General features: G+C 38.3%; 1 protein-coding gene across 3 annotated transcripts in view; it reads left to right on the top strand.

Moving 5' to 3' along the window:
* UPF2 (UPF2 regulator of nonsense mediated mRNA decay) overlaps positions 1 to 21,022 on the top strand; it is a 111,554-nt gene that overhangs the window by 75,179 nt on the left and 15,353 nt on the right. For 2 of the 3 annotated variants that reach the window (XM_045874431.2, XM_045874432.2), the window contains exons 15-19: positions 878 to 1,061; positions 7,281 to 7,420; positions 12,241 to 12,345; positions 12,652 to 12,750; positions 18,808 to 18,975. In XM_045874431.2, coding sequence (XP_045730387.1) covers positions 878 to 1,061; positions 7,281 to 7,420; positions 12,241 to 12,345; positions 12,652 to 12,750; positions 18,808 to 18,975 — 696 coding nt within the window. Of the gene's footprint in view, positions 1 to 877; positions 1,062 to 7,280; positions 7,448 to 12,240; positions 12,346 to 12,651; positions 12,751 to 18,807; positions 18,976 to 21,022 lie in introns of those variants that run through there. The other variant, XM_054507367.2, reaches the window with a different exon arrangement.

Below are 21,022 nucleotides of genomic sequence, written 5' to 3' on the forward strand. Positions count from 1 at the left end.
TGTGTTCTAGGTCAGAGAATGTACAGTTAATATGGCAAGGTCAGATAGAAAGGACCACCTGCAGCAGTGCTTCTAAACTTTAATATACATATGCACCACCTGGAGATATTGTTAAAATGCAGATTGTGATTCATTTAGTCTAGAGTGGGGGCCCCAGAGTCCGCATTTCTAACAAGCTCCCAGTTGAGGTCCACACTTTCAGTAGCAAAGACCTACAAACTGGAGAGGAGAAAACACCCAGAAGAATACCCTTTTATATATAAGCAAATTCTTGGGTTGTGCTTTTTAGTTAAACTTATGAATTACAAAGTAGAAAATAGAATGAAGGAACCAGGCTAGGAGAAGAGAGGGAAGATCTCTAAACAGTGCCATATACACAGTAGCTGTTCAATAAATGCTTGTGGATTAATGATTTTTATATATTTCAAAAATTGTATTTTCAGATACTTTAATTGACCTGTTTAAAAAACAGCAGGTAGCATAGAGAAAATAATAAAAACGTATCAAAATTATGACTTTGAATCTGGTTGCTTTTGTTGTTTTGTAAAATAAATATTTAAACCCTGTTTGGGGTTTGGGAGTAGGGTTTCTGCCTTGTTTCAGTACCTGGAAATTTATTTGGTATTTTATTTATGATTTTTCCTTGCCTTTAAAAGGGATTTTTGACAGTTGTAATTAAAAAAATTAAAATCACCAAATGGCTTAGAAACTGGATTAGGATTATTACTGTTGACCATTAATAAAAATGGTAGGTGTTTTATACAACTAAGTTTTAGCTTAGTTATTATAACTAGGTAACATCACAATGTAGATTATTATTTTAAATATTTTTGTTATTAATTTCTTATAGCTAAATTTATTTTTCATTTGTTATCAGCGTTATGTTTGGTGGAAGAAAAGTTTGGAGGTTTGGACAAAAGACCATCCATTTCCTATTGACATAGATTACATGATCAGTGATACACTAGAACTGCTAAGACCAAAGATCAAACTCTGTAATTCTCTGGAAGAATCCCTCAGGCAGGTACACGACTTGGAACGAGAATTCTTAATAAAACTAGGTAAGCAATTAATTACAGAGAGAAAATGAAGATGATATTTGCCAGATTGTTTCTAGAATTTGCTTTATGTTGTTATCAGAGTTTGCTTTTGTATATTTTCTGTTTTCAATGTTGAGTGTTACATAATAGTGTTAGGTAAGACCTGGGTGGCATACTTAATTGATTTCATTAAATAATCCCGACTTAGAGGAAAACAGTCATGTAAGACTTGAAGGAAAGGATAGTGATGGAAAAACACCTTCTGGGGCACCTGGGTGGCTCAGTTGTTAGGCATCTGCCTTCCGCTCGTGTCATGTTCCCAGGGTCCTGGGATCAAGCCCCTCATCGGGCTCCCTGCTTGGCGGGGGGCCGCTTTCTCCCTCTCCCACTCCCCCTGCTTGTGTTCCCTCTATCGCTGTCTCTCCCTCTGTCAAATAAATAAATAAAATCTTTAAATACAAACAAACAAAACACACTCTCCTGTCAGCCTCTCTTAATTAGTAGAATTTTTGGTTGCTAAAACAAAACACTTTTGATGAAAGCATCTCTTATATATACAGTATATATTTCCAACAAGCATTATTTCCTAAGATACTGCAGGCTAGACACTGTAGGGAGAGTATCTGTTAGAAGTTTTGGAACTACCCTGTGGAATTTCAGACCTTATTCCCTGGGAAAGTTGTCTCTATTTCTAAGGACCAGAGAAAATGTGAGAACTACGTGCTATAGGACAGTTGGTCTGTTTAGTTTCTCAACATCCTTCTGAGACTGTTCTGGAAGAAGAGTTCACTCTTGAACAGCTGCCAGGGAGTAGGAGCTGACTAACTTTGTCAGTGGAAATAACTGGAATGAGGTACAGCCTTACCAATCTGGTTTGCTTGCTAATTAATTCTTAGCATGTTAGCATGTTTTATTGTAGTCATTTCAAAGTAACATATTTTTAGGCTGTTAAGCTAGTGTTTTATTTCCTGCCAGCACTTGGTACCCATGTGTCTGTCATTAGGAGATCCTTAAGCTTCACCATTTATGCTAACTGCATAAATTTACTATGTCGCATATCTAAAGAACTACTTTTCATGGCAAAGGTATTTGTGACTTTTTTTCCTCTAAAACTATTTTTTTTTCATATTATATCCAGCATTTTAATAGGATTTCTTTCTCCAAAGGTCCATCCTCCTTTGGAGAATATGATTGCTGTTACCTATTTGAGCAGTATTTTTAAAGGTGCTTCTGATTGTGAATCAGTGATTTCTACTAGATAAGATTGTGATCTACCACTCCACCCAGAGGGGCATATGTGATCCCTTTGTTCTTTGAACTTTTGTCCCAAGTTATCTGTTTTTTTTTTCCTTTTCAGATTTCCAATTGTATAAAATGATCATTTCAGGCAGAGTACTCATTTATCTTCATTATCTCATTTACTTCAAATGCTTTTTAAATTTTTTTTTATTTTAAAGATTTTATTAGAGCACAAGAAAGTGGGGGAGGACAGAGGAGAGGGAGAAGCAGACTCCCCGCTGAGCAGAGAGCCCCATGTGGGGCTCAATCCCAGGACCCTGAGATCATGACCTGAGCCGAAGGCAGAGGCTTAATCGACAGCCACGCAGGTGCTCCTACTTCAAGTGCTTTGATGTAGTTAAGTCTTAGCTTTGTTTCCCAAAAACTTTTACAAATGGTACTCTCTGTGTAGTGGGCACGGGTAACACTAGTTTGACACCTAGTTTGGTAGCAGTACAGAGTGTGGTGTGCTTTATCCTTTATAGAGCAAAGGGTTAAGTTAAAGGACCTCAGGCTTCTTTTGAGGGGGTCTGTTCTTGTTTAGAATATGGGAAGGGAAAAAAAAAACAGGCCACCATTTGTGAATCAAACTCTAAAGATGATGACAACTAGAATCAATATGCTCCCAAGTTGTCCCATTTTCCTCCTGTTTTAGAGTCTAAATATCAGGAAGAAGATACACATAAGTGAATCTATATTAAATCTATTTCCTATTGATAAACCATAAGATAATACAGGATCTTGCCTTTGGTAGTTTTTTTGTTTTCAAGCACTTTGTAAATTCATATTATTTTAACTTTATAGCAGCCCAATGCTAACATAATAGTTAATGAGAAAGCACTACAAAGTTCCTTTGTATTTTGAAAGTCATTTTAATATTATTAAAAGTAGTACTTGTTTGGAGCACCTGGTGGCTCCATTGTTTAAATGGCTGACTTGATCTCGGCTCAGGTCATGATCTCAGGGTTGTGGAATCAAGCCGCACGTCAGGCTCTGCGCTCAGCATGGAGTCTGCTTGAGGATTCTCTCTCTCCCTCTGCCCCTCCCCTCACTCTATCTCTCTGTAAAATAAATACATCTTAAAAAAAAAAAAGTAATACTTTTTTATGGCAGAAATTGTGAAAAATACCAAGAAAACAAAAGTCCCATTCCATACATAAGAATAATCATGTGTTAACATTTTTTGGTATATGTTCTGTTCTTTTAAAATTTTTTCACATGTTTGCAGTTTTATAACTGGATTTTTTTCTACCTAATATATTATGAAATTTCTTCCTGACATGAAATATTTTTCTAATTCTTAATTGGCTGTATTCCTTTGTATGAATGTGCCATAATTTTTTTAATCCTATTGTTTGACACTTAGGTTATTTCCAGTTTTACGTTACTATAAGTAACATTTTTGTGTGATATTTGTGTTTATCTTGGTTTTCTCAGTACAGACATAGAATTACTAGCTAAGACATTCTCTTTAAATTTAAGAACAAAACCAAAATGGTTATAGGCAATATAATCTGGTTTGGAACTTCTAGATTATATTGTAGTATAAGGAACAGAAATGAGGGAAACAGAAGTGAAAAAGAAAAGAAACCACATGAATAAATTATAAAGCCAACAGTATACTTTACGAATTAGAAATAAAATCAGTAGAACAGAATAAAAGGCCTAGAAGCACCCCCAATTAAATACAAAATAATTTATCTATAATGAACTAGGAATCTTAAAAATAGGATAAGGGCAGTAGGTCAGCATTTTGGAGGAAAATTGATATAGAGCCACATCTTCTCAAATTCCAGATGGATTCAGGAGTTAAGTATTTATTTTTAGGGATGCCTGGGTGGATCAGTTAAGCATTTGCCTTTGACTCAGGTCATGATCCCAGGGTCCTGGGATCGAGTTCTGCATCAGGCTCTTTGCTTGGCGGGGAGCCTGCTTCTCCCTCTCCCTCTCCCACTGCCGCTCCCCCTGCTTGTGTGCGCGCTCTCTCCTCTTTCGCTCTCTGACAAATAAAATCTAAAAAAAAAAAATTATTTTTAAAAATAGATCTGGGGTGCCTGGGTGGCTCAGTTGGTTAAAGCGACTGCCTTCAGCTCAGGTCATGATCCTGGAGTCCCGGGATCGAGTCCCGCATCGGGCTCCCTGCTCAGCGAGGAGCCTGCTTCTCCCTCTGACCCTCCCCCCTCTCATGTACTCTCTCTCATTCTCGCTCTCTCAAATAAATAAATAAATCTTTAAAAAAAAAAATAGATCTGGTTTTCAAATATTTGGAGAGGTGTTAATTTTCCCAAATTCTAAAACAGTAGAAGAAATCATATACATGGCAACAGATTTGGGCTTTTAAAGCTTTTATACGATAGAAAAATAAAATTAAAGTGAAAATAGCTTCCATGCCAGGTTAGTTTCACTTACATAAAGAGCACAGGCAAATTGGTAATAAAATAGAATACCCTAATAGATAAATGAACATGACATAATCACATAAGGGAGGGCGGGGGAGAATTGGTGTTTTTATTGAGTACTGTCTGATGCCAGAATGACACAGGAAGGTAATGTTAGTCCTATTTGGCAAATCAAAACACTGGGCTAACCTGTCAAGCCAGAATTCAAAGACTGTGCTCTCTCTGACATATTAAGTATGAGAGGAAATGCTTAACATGTCGAGTAAGCAGAAAAATATAATTTAAAGCAGTCTGAAAGGAAGTATTACAGTTATTACTATTTCTGTTATAAGTAGGAGAACTGCGGCACCAAGCAGCATTTTGTTGTTTGTATTTTGTTAACCCTATGTCCTGTGGGTGTACATTTTTATCTCCATTGTTTATTTTAAAGATTTATTTATTTATTTATTTGAGAGAGAGAGCACATGAGAGGGGGGAGGGTCAGAGGGAGAAGCAGCATTGTTTATTTTAGATTGAAAGTGTCCTAGGGATCAACAGCTGGATAGTTATTGTACTGTTTAGCAAATGCAAAATATATTTATAAATTGCTTTTGAAAGTAACCTGCAATGCAAATGAAAGTGTGCTAGAAATAGTATGTATTTTCCTTACAAATTGGAAGTATGACTATCAAAACAAAGCAACTTATACATTATAGTTCTTCCCACTGTGCATGTTTAAGTGGATAGAACAAAGGTGTAAGGATAGTTCATGCCGTGTGAGTTTATCAGTACTGTGATATTTTTACTGAGAATGTAAGATTTAGACAGTTGTGACTGTATTTTTTTGCCCTTGATAACTTAAGTAATAGTCCAATATTCTGCTTCTTAAAGTCCCTATAAATAAGTAAATAAATAGAATGTATATGTATAAAATCTATATTTGTATCTGAAAACTAATAAGTGAGAAATTTTAAGTTAATGGATTCTCATTCTGAAACACCAACTTCTTTTCTCAGCATTGATTTTCCTTTCTCTGAGCATTTTCTCACTTTTAATTTTTTTTTATTTTCAAACTTCAGTGTACCTACTTTAATCACTCTGTACTTTCATATTTTTGTCAGTTCTTGGTTAATTTCTTAAACTTAAGACACTGGAATAATTTTTTACTCTTATTGGTTAAATTATTCAAATTCTCTGGGCTTCAGTATTCCTCATAAAACGAAAGAGTTAAATCATTACATGCTTGCTAAAGTTGCTTTCTGCTCTAATCATCTAAGAGTCTGAATAAACAAGTATTTACTAAACACCTACTGTGTATTTATCAATGTATGGCCTCTGATAAGTTATGAATATATAAAACAAGTTCTTTGTCTTCAAGGGCCTTATAATTTGATGTAACGTTTATGAAATCATTAGGAAAAAAACATTACATGGTGTATCCTTAAATGTAAAATGCTATGAGAAATTCTCCAACTGCTTTAGGAGCAAGTAGGAAGAGTAATAGATTCAGATATTCATTGCATTTATGCAGGAAGTAAAATTTAGACTGAACTCAGAGAATGTATAGGAAGGACTTGAAAGTGTACATTGAAGGATATTCTCTATTGAGAAGAGCATCAGATGAGCAGGATTCCAAGATAGTATGCTTTGTGACAGAGAAGAGGCCCAAGCTATAGGAGAAGGCTCAGAAGAGAGCAGGGGAAAGTCAAGTCAGATGAGGCATCTTTAAAAGTAGAGCGAGTGGTTTGGAATTCAAACGTTAATTAAGAGGAATTGACTAGGTAGTGAGGTGTAGATGAACATGAGAGGTGGAAGCAAATTGAAGCCAGGGAATTCCCTGAGGAGGATGATACTGAAGAAAAAAATTAAGCCCTTTGGTGACACAACTTTGCCTCCTTCCTTTAGTCTTAATGTACAGACACTCAGATTGATAGCCAAATGTGATTTCTCCATGAAGGCGACATAATTTTATATCTTTGATGTTGGAGAAATTCTAAAATGTCATTTGATAAAAAGTGTGACTGAGGCTGCATCTTACATGGTTGAGGCTGCATTTTATATGCTGGTACATTTTGTTCGTGTTCATCTGAGATGGAGATAAACAGAAGGTGAAAGAAAAAAAAATACGTATGTTTATATATACACACATATACATACATACATTATATATATATATATAATGTGTCATTGCTTTTTTGTTGAAATGAAGGTCTCTTTAGTTTGTAAAATGTTTCTCAAATAATTTTAAATTGTATGCGTATTCTATTCTGAGAAAATGGCTGTTGAATTTTCTCACTTAATACATACTTCTAGGGGCGCCTGGGTGGCTCAGTCGTTAAGCGTCTGCCTTCGGCTCGGGTCATGATCCCAGAGTCCTGGGATCGAGCCCCACATCGGGCTCCCTGCTCAGCAGGAAACCTGCTTCTCCCTCTCCCACTCCCCCTGCTTGTGTTCCCTCTGTCGCTGTGTCTCTGTCAAATAAATAAAATCTTTAAAAAAAAAAATACATACTTCTAAATTAAGTGGTATAATATTGAAAATTTACTCCTTTTTATGTTTTTTTTCCACTTTTCCTCATTTCAAGGCCTAGTAAATGACAAAGACTCAAAAGATTCTATGACAGAAGGAGAAAACCTTGAAGAGGATGAAGAAGAAGAAGAAGGAGGAGCTGAAACAGAAGAACAATCTGGAAATGAAAGTGAAGTAAATGAACCAGAAGAAGAGGTGATGACTTTTGTTTATAGCCAATAGGTACATTTGTACAAGAATATCTTGATTATTTGAGCCAAGATTTTCTTTAATGTATAAAATAAGATCTCCTCCTTAGTTTTATTACAGGAACTGTAACTAGTAGTATATGTCTGTTGGAAAACCTATGGAATTAAGGTGTTTTTTTTGTTTTTTTTTGTTTTTTTTTTAAGTAAGAAAATCATAGTATTGACCAGAAGATCATAGGACATTTTTTTAGAGTAGATTTTGCTGCTGCACTAATTAGATAAACAGAATCTAATAATTTAAACATCTTTAGTAAATGTGTCATTGAAAAGTGACTCATTTTTCTGTATTTCTCATCTGAAGAGTTAGGATGTATTTCCTCTTTTTCAAAAGTGAACTTCTATAACTTTAAAGTTGTATCATTTTTAACCATTGCTTACTTTTCCAATTGCAGTTGTGAATATCATACATGATATGCATGTGTTTGCTAAGTAGAAAAACACAATGTTCATTTGTCCGGGAGGAGAAGTGAAAGATGTGGTTTAATAAATGAAATTGGAGGAGTTTGCTTCTCCTCCCTCTCAAGACCACCCTTTCCCATGGCTGCTCTCCAAGCATAGGGAAAACATTTTAAAGAGAGAAGATAGTTGATTAATAAGAGCAGTGTGAGAGGGGCGCCTGGGTGGCTCAGATAGTTGGGCGTCTGCCTTCGGCTCAGGTCATGATTCCGGGGTCCTGGGATCAAGCCCCACGTCGGGCTCCTGGCTTAGCGGGGAGCCTGCTTCTCCCTCTCCCTCTGCCTCCCCCCCTGCTCATGCTCGCTCGCTCTCTATCTCTGTGTCTCAAATGAATAAATAAAATCTTTAAAAAAAAAAAAAAAGAGCAGTGTGAGATATTCTACAACTTCAGCTGAGAAAGAAAAGGGCTAGAGTTAGTTCACTCTTCAGAAAATTGTGCTCTTTGTTTTCGTCTTGGTCCTCAACTTGGTCCTTGGTTCCATATGGCCTTTCAAAGTTATTCCTAGCACCTAACAACCATGATATTTCCTCCTGGATATCAGCTATGTAAATTAAAGATAACTTTAAAGATTAAGTAAGTGTTCTGCTAAAATTCTAATATTGTGTAGTGTAGCATTTATATATTTTAACAGTAAGTACAAGATTTATCATTATAGTAGTAATAATATTTACATAACCATTTCTGATAGGTGAGAAAATAAGGCACAGGTAGTTTAATTTGCCCAAGATCTCATAGTAGTAAGTGCTGAGCCAGTATTTGAACTCAGACAGTGTGACCTGTGTATTGCTGCCCCTCCTGCTTTCCGTAGCCAGTTTTTGTAGTCCGTTCACTTCCAGATCCCACAGATTATTATGTATAATAGGGATTAGGATAGTGGAATTCTTGTTCAGCATTTCAATTTCAAAAGTTAATCCATTTTATTTTGCCTGAGTAATATGAAAATAAAGGGTAAAGAGAAAAAGTTAATGCAGTTTAACTTAGTTTAGCTTAATTTTTGAATAGGAAGTTTTTTTTTTTAATTTAATTTTATTATGTTATGTTAGTCACCATACATTACATCATTAGTTTTTTTGTTTTTGTTTTTGTTTTTTGATTTTATTTATTTGCGAGAGAGAGAATGAGAGACAGAGAGCATGAGAGGGAGGAGGGTCAGAGGGAGAAGCAGACTCCCCGCTGAGCAGGGAGCCTGACGCGGGACTCGATCCCGGGACTCCAGAATCATGACCTGAGCTGAAGGCAGTCGCCCAACCAACTGAGCCACCCAGGCGCCCCCATCATTAGTTTTTGATGTGTAGTGTTCCATGATTCGTTGTTTGCGTATAACACCCAGTGCTCCATTCAATACGTGCCCTTCTTAATACCCATCACGGGCTAACCCATCCCCCACCCCCCTCCCCTCTAAAACCCTCAGTTTGTTTCTCAGAGTCCATAGTCTCTCATGGTTCATCTCCCCCTCTGATTCCCCCCCTTCATTTTTCCCTTCTTCTTTTTTTTTTTTTTTTTAAACATGTATTATGTGTTTCAGAGGTACAGGTCTGTGATTCATCAGACTTACACAATTCACAGTGCTCACAATAGCACATACCCTCCCCAATGTCTGTCACCCAGCCACCCCATCCCTCACACCCCCCACCACTCCAGCAACCCTCAGTTTTGTTTCCTGAGATTAAGAATTCCTCATATCAGTGAGGTCATATGATACTTGTCTTTCTCTGATTGACTTATTTCGCTCAGCATAACACTCCAGTTCCATCCACGTCGTTGCAAATGGCAAGATTTTGTGTTTTTTGATGGCTGCATAATATTCCACTGTATGTATATGTGTGTATTTGTATATATATATATATACACGCACCACATCTTCTCTATCCATTCATCTGTTGATGGACATCTTGACTCTTTCCATAGTTTGGCTATTGTGGACATTGTTGCTATAAACATCAGGGTGCACATACCCATTCAGATCCCTACATTTGTATCTTTGGGGTAAATACCCAGTAGTACAATTGCTGGATCGTAGGGTAGCTCTATTTTCAACTTTCTGAGGAACCTCTCCACTGTTTTCCAGAGTGGCTTCACCAGCTTACATTCCCACCAACAGTGTAGGAGGGTTCCCCTTTCTCCACATCCCCGCCAACATCTGTCATTTCCTGACTTGTTAATTTTAGCCATTCTGACTGGTGTGAGGTGGTATCTCATTGAGGTTTTGATTTGGATTTCCCTGATGCCGAGTGATGTTGAGCATTTTTTTCATGTGTCTCTTGGCTATTTGGATGTCTTCTTTGGAAAAATGTCCATTCATGTCTTCTGCCCATTTCTTGATTGGATTATTTGTTCTTTGGGTGTTGAGTTTGATAAGTTCTTTGTAGATTTCGGATACTAGCCCTTTATCTGGTATGTCATTTGCGAATATCTTCTCCCATTCTGTCGGTTGTCTTTTGGTTTTGTTGACTGTTTCCTTTGCTGTGCAAAAGCTTTTTATCTTGATGAAGTCCCAATAGTTCATTTTTGGCCTTGCTTGAATAGGAAGTATTTTTTAAGTGGTAAGAAGTGATTAATTTTTTCAAGCAAATTTAAGAGCATCTCTTGCAAATTTGATTTTGAATTATAGACTTATGTTTATAAAAAAGCTAATACATCTCGGGGCACCTGGGTGGCTCAGTTGGTTAAACATCTGCCTTTGGCTCAGGTCATGATCCCGGGTCCTGGGATCGAGCTTCACGTCAGGCTCCCTGCTCAGCAGAGAGCCTGCTTCTCCCTCTTTCTCGGGCCCTCCCTTCCTCCCAGCTCGTGTTCTCTCTCTCTCTCTCACTTTCTCTCAAATAAAAAAAAAAAAAAAAGATAATACATTTGAAAAAAGTAAATGCATTTCTTACATCCCAGAATATTTCCACTTTAGAAATGCTAAAAATCTCTCTCTCTATAGTAAATTATAATACACTATTTGGATTTTTGGAATTAATTGTTATGTATACTAAGAAAGTTGTAACAAATTTAAATAATTCATTTTCTCTTAGGAATTATTTCTCATTCACATTATTTCTCTTAGCACAGTGAGAAGCTGGATTTAGTGTAGTCTTTTTTTAAACCTACAGATCTAAGTAAGAATGAATTGTGTTGTTGGAAATGGAAGAATACACAGATGCGGTGCAACTGTGTCTTTTTTGTGTGTGTGCCCTTTTGAAAAAATCACCTTGAAAAAAAATTTCCAGTCTTCTGTTTGAAAATCTAGCTGTTAGAAGACGAGGTGGGAGGGCGCCTGGGTGGCTCAGTTGGTTAAGCGACTGCCTTCGGCTCAGGTCATGATCCTGGAGTCCCGGGATCGAGTCCCGCATCAGGCTCCCTGCTCGGCGGGGAGTCTGCTTCTCCCTCTGCCCTTCCCCCCTCTCATGCTCTCTCTCTCTCTCTAATAAATAAATAAATAAATCTTAAAAAAAAAAAAAGAAGAAGAAGAAGACGAGGTGGGAGGGCGCCTGGGTGGCTCAGATGGTTAAGTGTCTGCCTTCGGCTCAGGTCATAATCCCAGGGTCCTGGGATCGAGTCCCGCACTGGGCTCCCTGCTAGGCGGGGAGCCTGCTTCTCCCTCTGCCTCTGCTTCTTTCTCTCTCTCTCTCTGACTCTCATGAATAAATTAAAAAAAAAAAAAAAGAGGAGGTGGGGACATTGACAGGAGAGGATGGGGAGAAGTTCAGGGGTCAGAATGTCTAGCTCCTCTGCTTAATAAGCAGTGTGTCCTTGAGCAAGTCACTTAACTAACTCAAGCCTTGTTTTTTTCATGTATAAAAATGGGGACATGAAAGCTTATCCTGCCTTCTTCAGAATTCAGTAGAGCAAACAAAATGAAGTATGTGAGTGCACCTTCCAAGCTGAGGTGCTTTATACAACGTAGTGCTTTATAAATTTAGTGTTCTTGCTTTCAACTGCTAACCATGTTAAATTTGAACTATTTATTGACTTTCAGAGTTAGGTGGGTATTAAAGAACTACTATGAAAAATTCAGTCTCAAAATAGGAGAAATCTACAAAAGGTTCAGGAAGCTCATTCCTTGTGCAATTCAAGGAAGAATTTCTACAAAGGATGTTTGTATTATTAGATGAGCGGAAGATAGTGAGATGGGTTTTTGGCTACTGGTGTGCATTAGTTTTTAACTAATGCTGCCTGCTGACTTTGCTCTGAGTCGTAGGCAGACTGCGTAAAAGGCTGGAACTTGAGAATAATGAACAATTATACAGAAGTTTTTAAATCTTAAGGCATATAAAATAGAGATCCTTTTCAAAATGTTTTAATCTTCTAATGTTAAATAATTTCAGGAGGGTTCTGATAATGATGATGATGAAGGTGAGGAGGAAGAGGAAGAGAATACTGATTACCTTACAGACTCCAATAAAGAGAACGAAACCGATGAAGAAAATACTGTATGTATGGCTGAAAATTGGCTTTTGAAATCATTCCACATTCTCATTATTATTTCAGTTGTAGCCACTGAAGTTGTGTTTCTTGTGATTATTTGAAAAATATTCCTTTGGAATTCATTTTGTTTGTTTTCCTATCTTAAGTACTTTACTGTATTAACACTTTCTTTTTAACATGTAATAATGTTACATACTTTACTCACTCATTCCTTGAGTTACGTTGAACCAAGTTATCAGTACAAAAGACTCTGCCGTTCAAAACATGATAGTTAAAATTTCTGGTCTGGTTTCTTGTTTTGTTTTAATAAGGAGGTAATGATTAAGGGAGGTGGACTTAAGCACGTACCTTGTGTGGAAGATGAGGACTTCATTCAAGCTCTGGATAAAATGATGCTGGAAAATCTTCAGGTATGAACGGTTCCTCCAGAGTGTCTTCTCACTACAGAATACTGCAGCACATTCCATTCTGGTTGACACCAGGGTCTCCACATCTAAACATTTGCCTCTGCAGCAGCTTTTTCCTGTGTGTACAGCTTGCAGTTGCCAGTACTTCTCGCATCCCAGATCCTGATTTGAACATTTCTTTGAGATACGCTGGGAAAAAATGTAGTAAATATAAGGCTTAGAACAGAGTAATTTCATTGTACCGGTCTCTGCCTTTTGTCTCTGAAGTCCTATCTCTGTTTCTAAGACCTTTTTACTTATGGTTTGTTTAGGATTCAAACTTTACCAACGATAAATACTTGGGGAAATTTAATATACCAAATTCTTAAGTTTGATTTAAAATTTGAATGGGATGCCTGGGTGGCTCAGTCGATTGAGCGTTTGCCTTTGGCTCAGGTCATGAGCCCAGGGGCCTGGGATCAAGTTCCGCATCGGGCTCCCTGCTCAGCGGGAAGCCTGCTTCTCCCTCTCTGCCTGTTGCTCCCCCTGCCTGTGCTCTCTGTCTCTCTCTCTCTGACAAATAAATAAAATCTTTAAAAAAGTAAAAATAAAAAAATAAAATTTGAATAACTTGTTTGTAAATACTTAGAGGAATATTGGTCATTTGATGTTTAAAGAAATGTTTAATATATTCTTGACATTAATACACTGGATTTTATAAAAAGCTCAATCTTCCCAATTTAGATTAATTATGTTTTTCTGTAATCAGAGGTCACATCCTGTGGACTCTTTACTTCTACCCTCTCTATGGTTGTTGTTAAACTTGTTAGTAACTTGAGGAGAGTGCTTCTTTTGAGATAGGGTATGAGGGCCCCATGCTGTAGGCTCATTGGAAAATGGGAAGGGAGGAAGTGAAAATACTAGTTAGAGAGACAAGTGACTCTTGAGTTTTACTAGAAAGGGGAGAGAAATGGAGAGGTGACTAGAGGTAAAAGAGGAGGGTTATTTTTATTTTTATTTTTTTAAAGATTTTATTTATTTTTTGACAGAGACACAGCAAGAGAGGGAATGCAAGCAGGGGCAGAGGGAGAGGGAGAAGCAGGCTTTCCGCTGAGCAGGGAGCCCGATGTGGGACTTGATCCCAAGACCCTGGGATCATGACCCAAGCCGAAGGCAGACGCTTAACAAATGAGCCACCCAGGCCCCCCGAAGAGGGTTATTTTTAAGATGGAAGGGATTGTAGTCTTTCTGTGCTGATGGAGTAATCCTTTAGGGAAGAAATACTGGATTTTACTTTCATGGATGCCACCAAGGCCAAAAACTATAATAAAGTACAAATTAGTGTCATAGGTATATTAGGCCAATTTGCATCTTCCTACATATATTAAAGTTTCTTCATATATCTAGAAATATGAAGTCTTAAATTCATGTCATTTAGGAGCATAAGTCATCAAATAAGATAATCATACTGCCTTTAAAGAAACAGATAATAAACAGTTTATTTCTTAAAAAAAAAAAAAAGATTTATTCATTTGAGAGACAGAGCACAAGCAGGGGGAAAGGCAGAGGGAGAAGCAGACTCCCTGCTGAGCCGGGAGCCCGATGTGGGGCTGGATCCCAGGACCTGGAGACTACGACCTGACCTGAAGGCAGACGCTCAACCATCTGAGCCACCCAGGCGCCCCAACAACTTATTTCATAAAGAGACTTTTCCTGTCTTACATAAGTCAGTAGCCATTGACTCTGTTCATTTGTCTGATAAGTATTTATTGAGTACCACTGTGTGCCTAGCACTGTGCAGTGGGCTTATACAAAGTAGTAAATAAAAACAGACCTGGTTCCTGCCCTCAGAGACTATAGTTTTGTGGGGAAGGTACATGTTTAACAACTAAACAATTACATAATTTCAAATTGTGCCTAATGCTAAGGAACTAAAAGAACAGAATGCTTTTTTAGAGATAGGATAATCAAAGATCATGAATTTTAGACAAGACAGGCAGAAATGGAGCTAGCCATCTAGGTGAAAAATTGGGAGAATATGGGAACAATGTGTCAGAGGTTCTGAGGCAGAAGAGGATGTGTAATGTTGGAAAAACTGAAAGGAAGCCACTATTACCAGAGCCTAGTTGGTCTGTGGGGAGTGTGGCCCGGTATGAGAATGGATATTTATGATGGGTCTTCTTTGGATGGCACAGTCCTATATGAACCATAGGTTCATATAAAGGTGGTTTAGACTGGGACAAGACGAAAAGCAAGGAGAGTGTCAGGGAGACTGATTAAAAGGCTGGCAATCCTAGTGAGAGATGATGATCGTCTGTCTAGAATAGTGGCAGGGCATAGGGAATGAAGTCTGGATTCAAAAGCTGTTTAAGAAGGAGAGTGAACCAGATTTATTTAGCACTTGATTAGATAGTGGTGGGTCAAGGAGTCAAGGACAGCACGGTTTTTTAGCTTGGGCCACTGGCTTGTTATCTCTGGTTGGAAATAAGGGGAGAGTGAGCAAGAGTTCCACTTGGCTTTGTTAAGTTCGAGAAGCCTGTGAGGTGCCAAAATGGAAATGTCAGAGATCAAAAGAGAAACATAAGTGGAGTGGTTGTTAGAGCGTATGTATAGATGTAGCAATAAATGAGCCATCCACGTATAAAGTTTGGAGAGAGGGGGTGCTTGGGTGGCTCAGTCAGTTAAGCGTCCAACTCTTGATCTCAGCTCAGGTCTTGATCTCAGGGTCAAGTAGGTTCCATGCCCAGAGTTTGACTCCACACTGGGCATGGAACCTACTTTAAAAAAAAAAAAGTTTGGAGAGAGAGGAATAGCAGGTTCAAGGTTGACTCCTGAGGAGCCCCTAACATTTAGAAAGTAGGTAGAAAAGTTGATGGAGTCAAGATAGAGTCTTTTGATATGGTCCAATAATTATTGTTTATTGGGAGTTCTTGAAGAAGCAAGCTGGAAGGACAGGAGGATGTGATCAGAGAAGAGAGAAGCTTGAATTCACATTTATGCGTATGTGTTTAGTGTACTGGAGAAAACTTAATCCTCTATCCAGGCACTAATTTTCAAACACCGTCAGATACCCAAAGCAAACAGCCATAAGGAGTTTCTTTCTTTTGATAAAGTTGTCACAGGAAGACCCAGTAGCATAAAAGATATTGATTCTCCATAAATCAGGTCCTTAGATTTTGTGTAGTCATAATTCAATTCCACCGGAAAGATTGGCAGGGGACAGGAATGAGGGATTGGGGGTGGGGTAGTTGGAGAAGAACAGGGAGATGGATGCAGAAAGGTTTTTTTTTTTTAAGATTTTATTTATTTGAGCGAGAGAAAGGGCTTGTTTTTTTTTTAAGATTTAACAAAATTATTCTTAAAAGTATCTGTAAGAATAAACAAAATAGGAAACTTCTGGAAAGTGGGGGATGAAATACTCTATAAGAAAATAAAACATTTTAGGGCACCTGGGTGGCTCAGTTGGTTAAGCGCCTGCCTTCGGCTCAGGTCATGATCCTGGAGTCTTGGGATCGAGTCCCGCCTCGGGCTCCCTGCTCAGCAGAGAGTCTGCTTCTCCCTCTGACCCTCCTCCCTCTCATGCTCTCTGTCTCTCATTCTCTCTCTCTCAAATAAATAAATAAAATCTTTAAAAAAAAAAAAAAAGAAAACATTTTAAACACGCAGTAGTAGATTGACACAGCAGTAAATAGATTAATGAAGTAAGAGAGTCTCACATAGACCTAAAACATGGCAATTTAGTAACACTGTAAAGATAATATTATAAATCAGTTGAGGGAAAATGGATTATTCAATGAATGGTCAGTAAAAAAATAAAGCTGAATTTCTGTTTTATTTCCACACCAGAATTAATTGCAAATTTATCAGAAATCTTAAAAATTGTTCAGACTGTTGAGTACTGCATTAAGACTCCCATGTTTATTCTTCATACCTTGCTGTCAGATACTGTTAGTGCCGTGTTTCATTTAAAGCCACGGTTAAGGCCGTAAGCCTAGTAAGTGGTATAGTCTGTTCTCAGCCACCTTGCTGTTTTGCTTTCCATCACAGAATGCCATAAGAAATGACAAACCGGTGGGCGGGGAGGGCATATATATATGTATATATATGTAATATAAATATAAAATTAAAAAATATATATATATGGTCTATACAATGCAGGGTTAATAGTTGTACTATATAACAACAGATCCTGCAAGCCAATGAGAAAAAAATAAATGACCTGGGTTTTTTTTGTTGGTTGAAAAAACAAGTGAAATCATACTAAAGCTCACTGATAATCAAAAGATAGCCTGGGTGGCTCAGTTGGTTAAGTGTCTGCCTTTGGCTCAGGTCATGACCCCAGGGTTCTGGTATCAAGCCTTGTATCAGTAGGTTGGGCTCCCTGCTTGGCTGGGAGTCTGCTTCTCCCTCTCCCTCTGCCTCTCCCTCTGCCTCTCCCCCGGCTTGTGTGCACGATCTCTCTCTCTCTCTCTCAAATAAATAAAATCTTTAAAAAAAAAAAAGTCTAGACTATCAATAGAGGACTAATTATATAAATAAGGGCATAGCCATATAATTAGCTCTGTATATACTCAGAAAGATGCCCATGGCATGGAATCAAAAAGAAGAAAAACGTGTGTAGTATAGAACAATATGCAAAGTTACACCTTTTATTTATATGTTTATATTAGTATTTTCAAGAAAAATCCGGAAGAACATGCCCCATTGATACTGGGTTTTGCATCTTGGAGTGGGTGGAGGGGGGTAGAAGAAGGGGTTGGTATGGACACATTGTCTGATATATTTTTGTATTTAAATAATTTACAAAGAGAATATGTTAATTTTATAATTAGAAAATAGTTAATTTATAAATCAAGAGTGATCTAACCTGATCCTTTCAAATTTTAAGTAAAAAGTACTTGTAAATCTTACAAACCTGGGAGAACTTAAAGCAAATTCTAACAAATTGGAACTTAGAAATAATAAAACTTTACACCTTTAGTACCATTTTATTTGATTTGAAATCTCTTGCAAATAGGGAGCCTTTATCAAAAAATCATTTCAATTGTAGTAAAGCAATTTCAAAACCTCATGGCCTTTCGGCATTACCTGCTTAGCTTTGAAGAATCAAGTTCAGCTCTTTCCTCATTTGTGCTCCATTCAGCAAATACAGGAAATTGTGTGCAGTTCCCTAAATTCACCATACTGTTTCATGTCTTTGCTTTTGCACCTGTTCTTCCCCTTCCTAAATTCTCTCCATATCCCCCAGACTGCTCTGCTACCATTTGCTTATAAGAAATCATATGAAACTTTAAAGACATTTTCAAGTATCCCATTTTTATTCAATCTTTTATGAAATCTCAGCATCCACCCATTCCCAACCAGGCCTATATATAGTCACTCCACCCCCAACACAGGTTATATATAACTTGGATGAATTGTAATTAATTGATTTCTCTCTCTTAAGTTGTGAGCTCTCTGAGGGTAGAGACTGTGTTTTTAGGATTAGTACCTCAAAGCCTAATGCACAGTAAGTCTTCAGTGAAGGTTTGTTTAAATAATTGGTTGATAAATGCAGTGTCAATGTTAAAAACTGGGGTATTTCCAAACATAAAGCTAATCTGAACATTAATAGATTTCATTCATTCTTAAACATTAACTGAGCACCTGTGGGCAGTACAACACTGCTAGAGGACACCAGGGAAAGTGTGTCCAGTGCTGAACCCCACCAGTCTGGTGGAGGATTCTCAGAGAAGCAGGCACTTGTGACACATGGTAATTGTGAAGGAAGATGTGTTGTGTGGTTATGCATTTCCGGAGCAGGTGAAGTTAGGAGAACCTACAGCATTGTGTGTTTGGGCTCAGGGGAGGCTGCAGTGATAAACAGGAGCCAGTCACAGAGGTCTGCCGAGCCATATATGTAAGAGCTGGGGGCAGGGGAGGGGCCAACTCTGTTTCAGTGACCTGTCAGAGAGATTACTTTGGCTCCAGTGATTGGTGTGTTTTAGGAACTTTGGAACTGAATGAATTGTTCAAAATTTTTATTTACATATATCCATGTGTACCTTGGAGTACTTATATTTTTTCATTTCTGTCTTTAAGCAACGAAGTGGTGAATCTGTCAAAGTGCACCAGCTTGATGTTGCTATTCCCTTGCATCTCAAAAGCCAGCTGAGGAAAGGGCCTCCACTCGGTGGTGGGGAGGGAGAAGCGGAGTCTGCAGACACAATGCCGTTTGTCATGTTAACAAGAAAAGGCAATAAACAGCAGGTAAGGAACTGTCCTCTGTGTATTCACAATTGATTGTTAGTTATAACTGTTTTGTAGGTTCTAAGTTATCTTTTGCCTATGAGGGAAAAGAGTTGGAAACATGGAAAGTATTCAGCGGTAGAAATAATTTTATTTATTATATGTATGGTATCAGTGGTAGAAATTATTTATTATATGTATGGAAGACACATCTGACTTCTATTGAATGGATGTTTTTTAAAGGAAAGGACATTTAAATTATAAATTCATAAATATTTGTTAGAATATATAAATACCTTGACTTTCAGGAGGAAGGTTTCGTAAGTAAGCTCAGGGTGGGAAAGGAAAGGAGGATGTTGACAGATACAGCTCTAGAAAATTTTCAGTTAAGATTTCTCTTGAAAAATCATTGTTTTCTGACCTCTAATCCTTCTCCATTCTCCTTATACTGCTTCCCCCTTCTTTCCCTTATCTTATAGACGGCCCTCAAAATCATTTCCCTTACTGCTAAGCTGTTACTTCAGGGATTCATAAACTGATTCATACATTCATGCATCAAATATTTATTGATTATTGAGCATCTACTACATGCCAAATACCAAGTACTGAGGCTATGGTGTTATATAAGATAAAGTCCCTGCCCTCGTGAGTTCACATCCTGCCAAGGTTAATAAACGAATATATGTGCAGAGAGTGCAATGTGCTATGAAGAAAAAAAACCCCAGCTCTCAGACACAACTCTAGGATATATCACCCATTACCAATTCTATAAAAGTTCTCCCAAATTTTAACATTTCTGAAATCAAGCTGCCTCCTAGCATTGATGGGCTCTTGTGATAATTGGCAGCATTATTTTGTTTCAGTGGTGTGTAAAGCAATGGAGCTTCTTAAAATTAAGGGAACGTTAGATTCTGTGAAATATGGTAGCTACCACCACTTATTATAGACAAGTCTAATACCTGGCTTCTGTATTCATTCAGATAGTCATGTCCCAGGTAATTTGTTGTTCACTCTCTATGCACTAGGCACTGTCCCAGGTGCAAAATATACAGCAGTCACCAGAGTCCCTCCGCTGGGCAGGGAGGGTGGGAGGGGGGAGAGTTTTCATTCCAGTGCTGGGAGGCAGACAGTGAGTAAATACATAAGGTTGGGTTGGGGGAAATGCAGCAAGATAGAGGCTCGAGAGAGACAGGTGGGGAGAGAGGTAGGGAGCCTGCTGGGCTGAAGGGCATGGTGTGCAGGACGTCTAATGGGATGTCACCTGTGATGGAAGGGATAGAGTGCTCCCTCCCCACCAGGACAGCTGCCAAGATATGACCCCCAAGTACTCAGAGGCTCAGGGTTGTCCAGGATACCATTATTTTGCTGTATTGCAAGGAAATCTCCAGATCCAAAAACCATGCACCAATTAGAATCCTGGGAAGGGGGGCCGGGGAAGATGTCACATCATGTTGTATGGCTTTGGCTTTGGCTCAGGCTCAGGGCACTGCTGTGTCTTTGAAACACTGCCTTCATCATTCCTTTCCAGTCCCAGCCTTCTGTCCATCCCGGCCTCTGGGGTTATTGTGCATTTAGGGGAGCTCTGCCTTTGCCCACCCTCAGGCCAGGTTTGAGCTCTGGCAATCCCCCCGCTCCCCCGTCCTCCACTCAGTCCCTAGAAAAATAAGAGGTTTTTTAAATCAAGACCCTAAACTTGGTGTTGAATCAAGATCTTTGCAAAACTGCTCTCCTCAGAGCACCTGAAACTGCTAGTTCATCCTGGTTCCCAGGATTCTCAAAGCCCAGAGTTTTTGCTTTTCTTTCCTAGGGACTACTTCATTGTCTGAGTCTCATTGTTCTATTTCAGTCATTACATATTAGGTCTGCTTCATTCTTGGTTTTCTTTAAAAGCTCTTAGCTCCTCCCCCACCCCATACCAGATTTTCTGGGCACAAGAGAGAGTTTTTTGTTTTTTTGTTTTTTGTTTTTATTGTGAAGGGCAGTACTTGGCAACTTCAGTTAGATATGCACTGGTTCCCATCCAGTGCAGCTACTGAACATTTGTATTACTGGCATACTTTTTTCTTAT

Source organism: Mirounga angustirostris, unplaced genomic scaffold, assembly GCF_029215605.1.
Source record: "Mirounga angustirostris isolate CCGP_5_RB_7025 unplaced genomic scaffold, mMirAng1.0.hap1 SCAF_5, whole genome shotgun sequence".
Lineage (NCBI taxonomy): Eukaryota > Metazoa > Chordata > Mammalia > Carnivora > Phocidae > Mirounga > Mirounga angustirostris.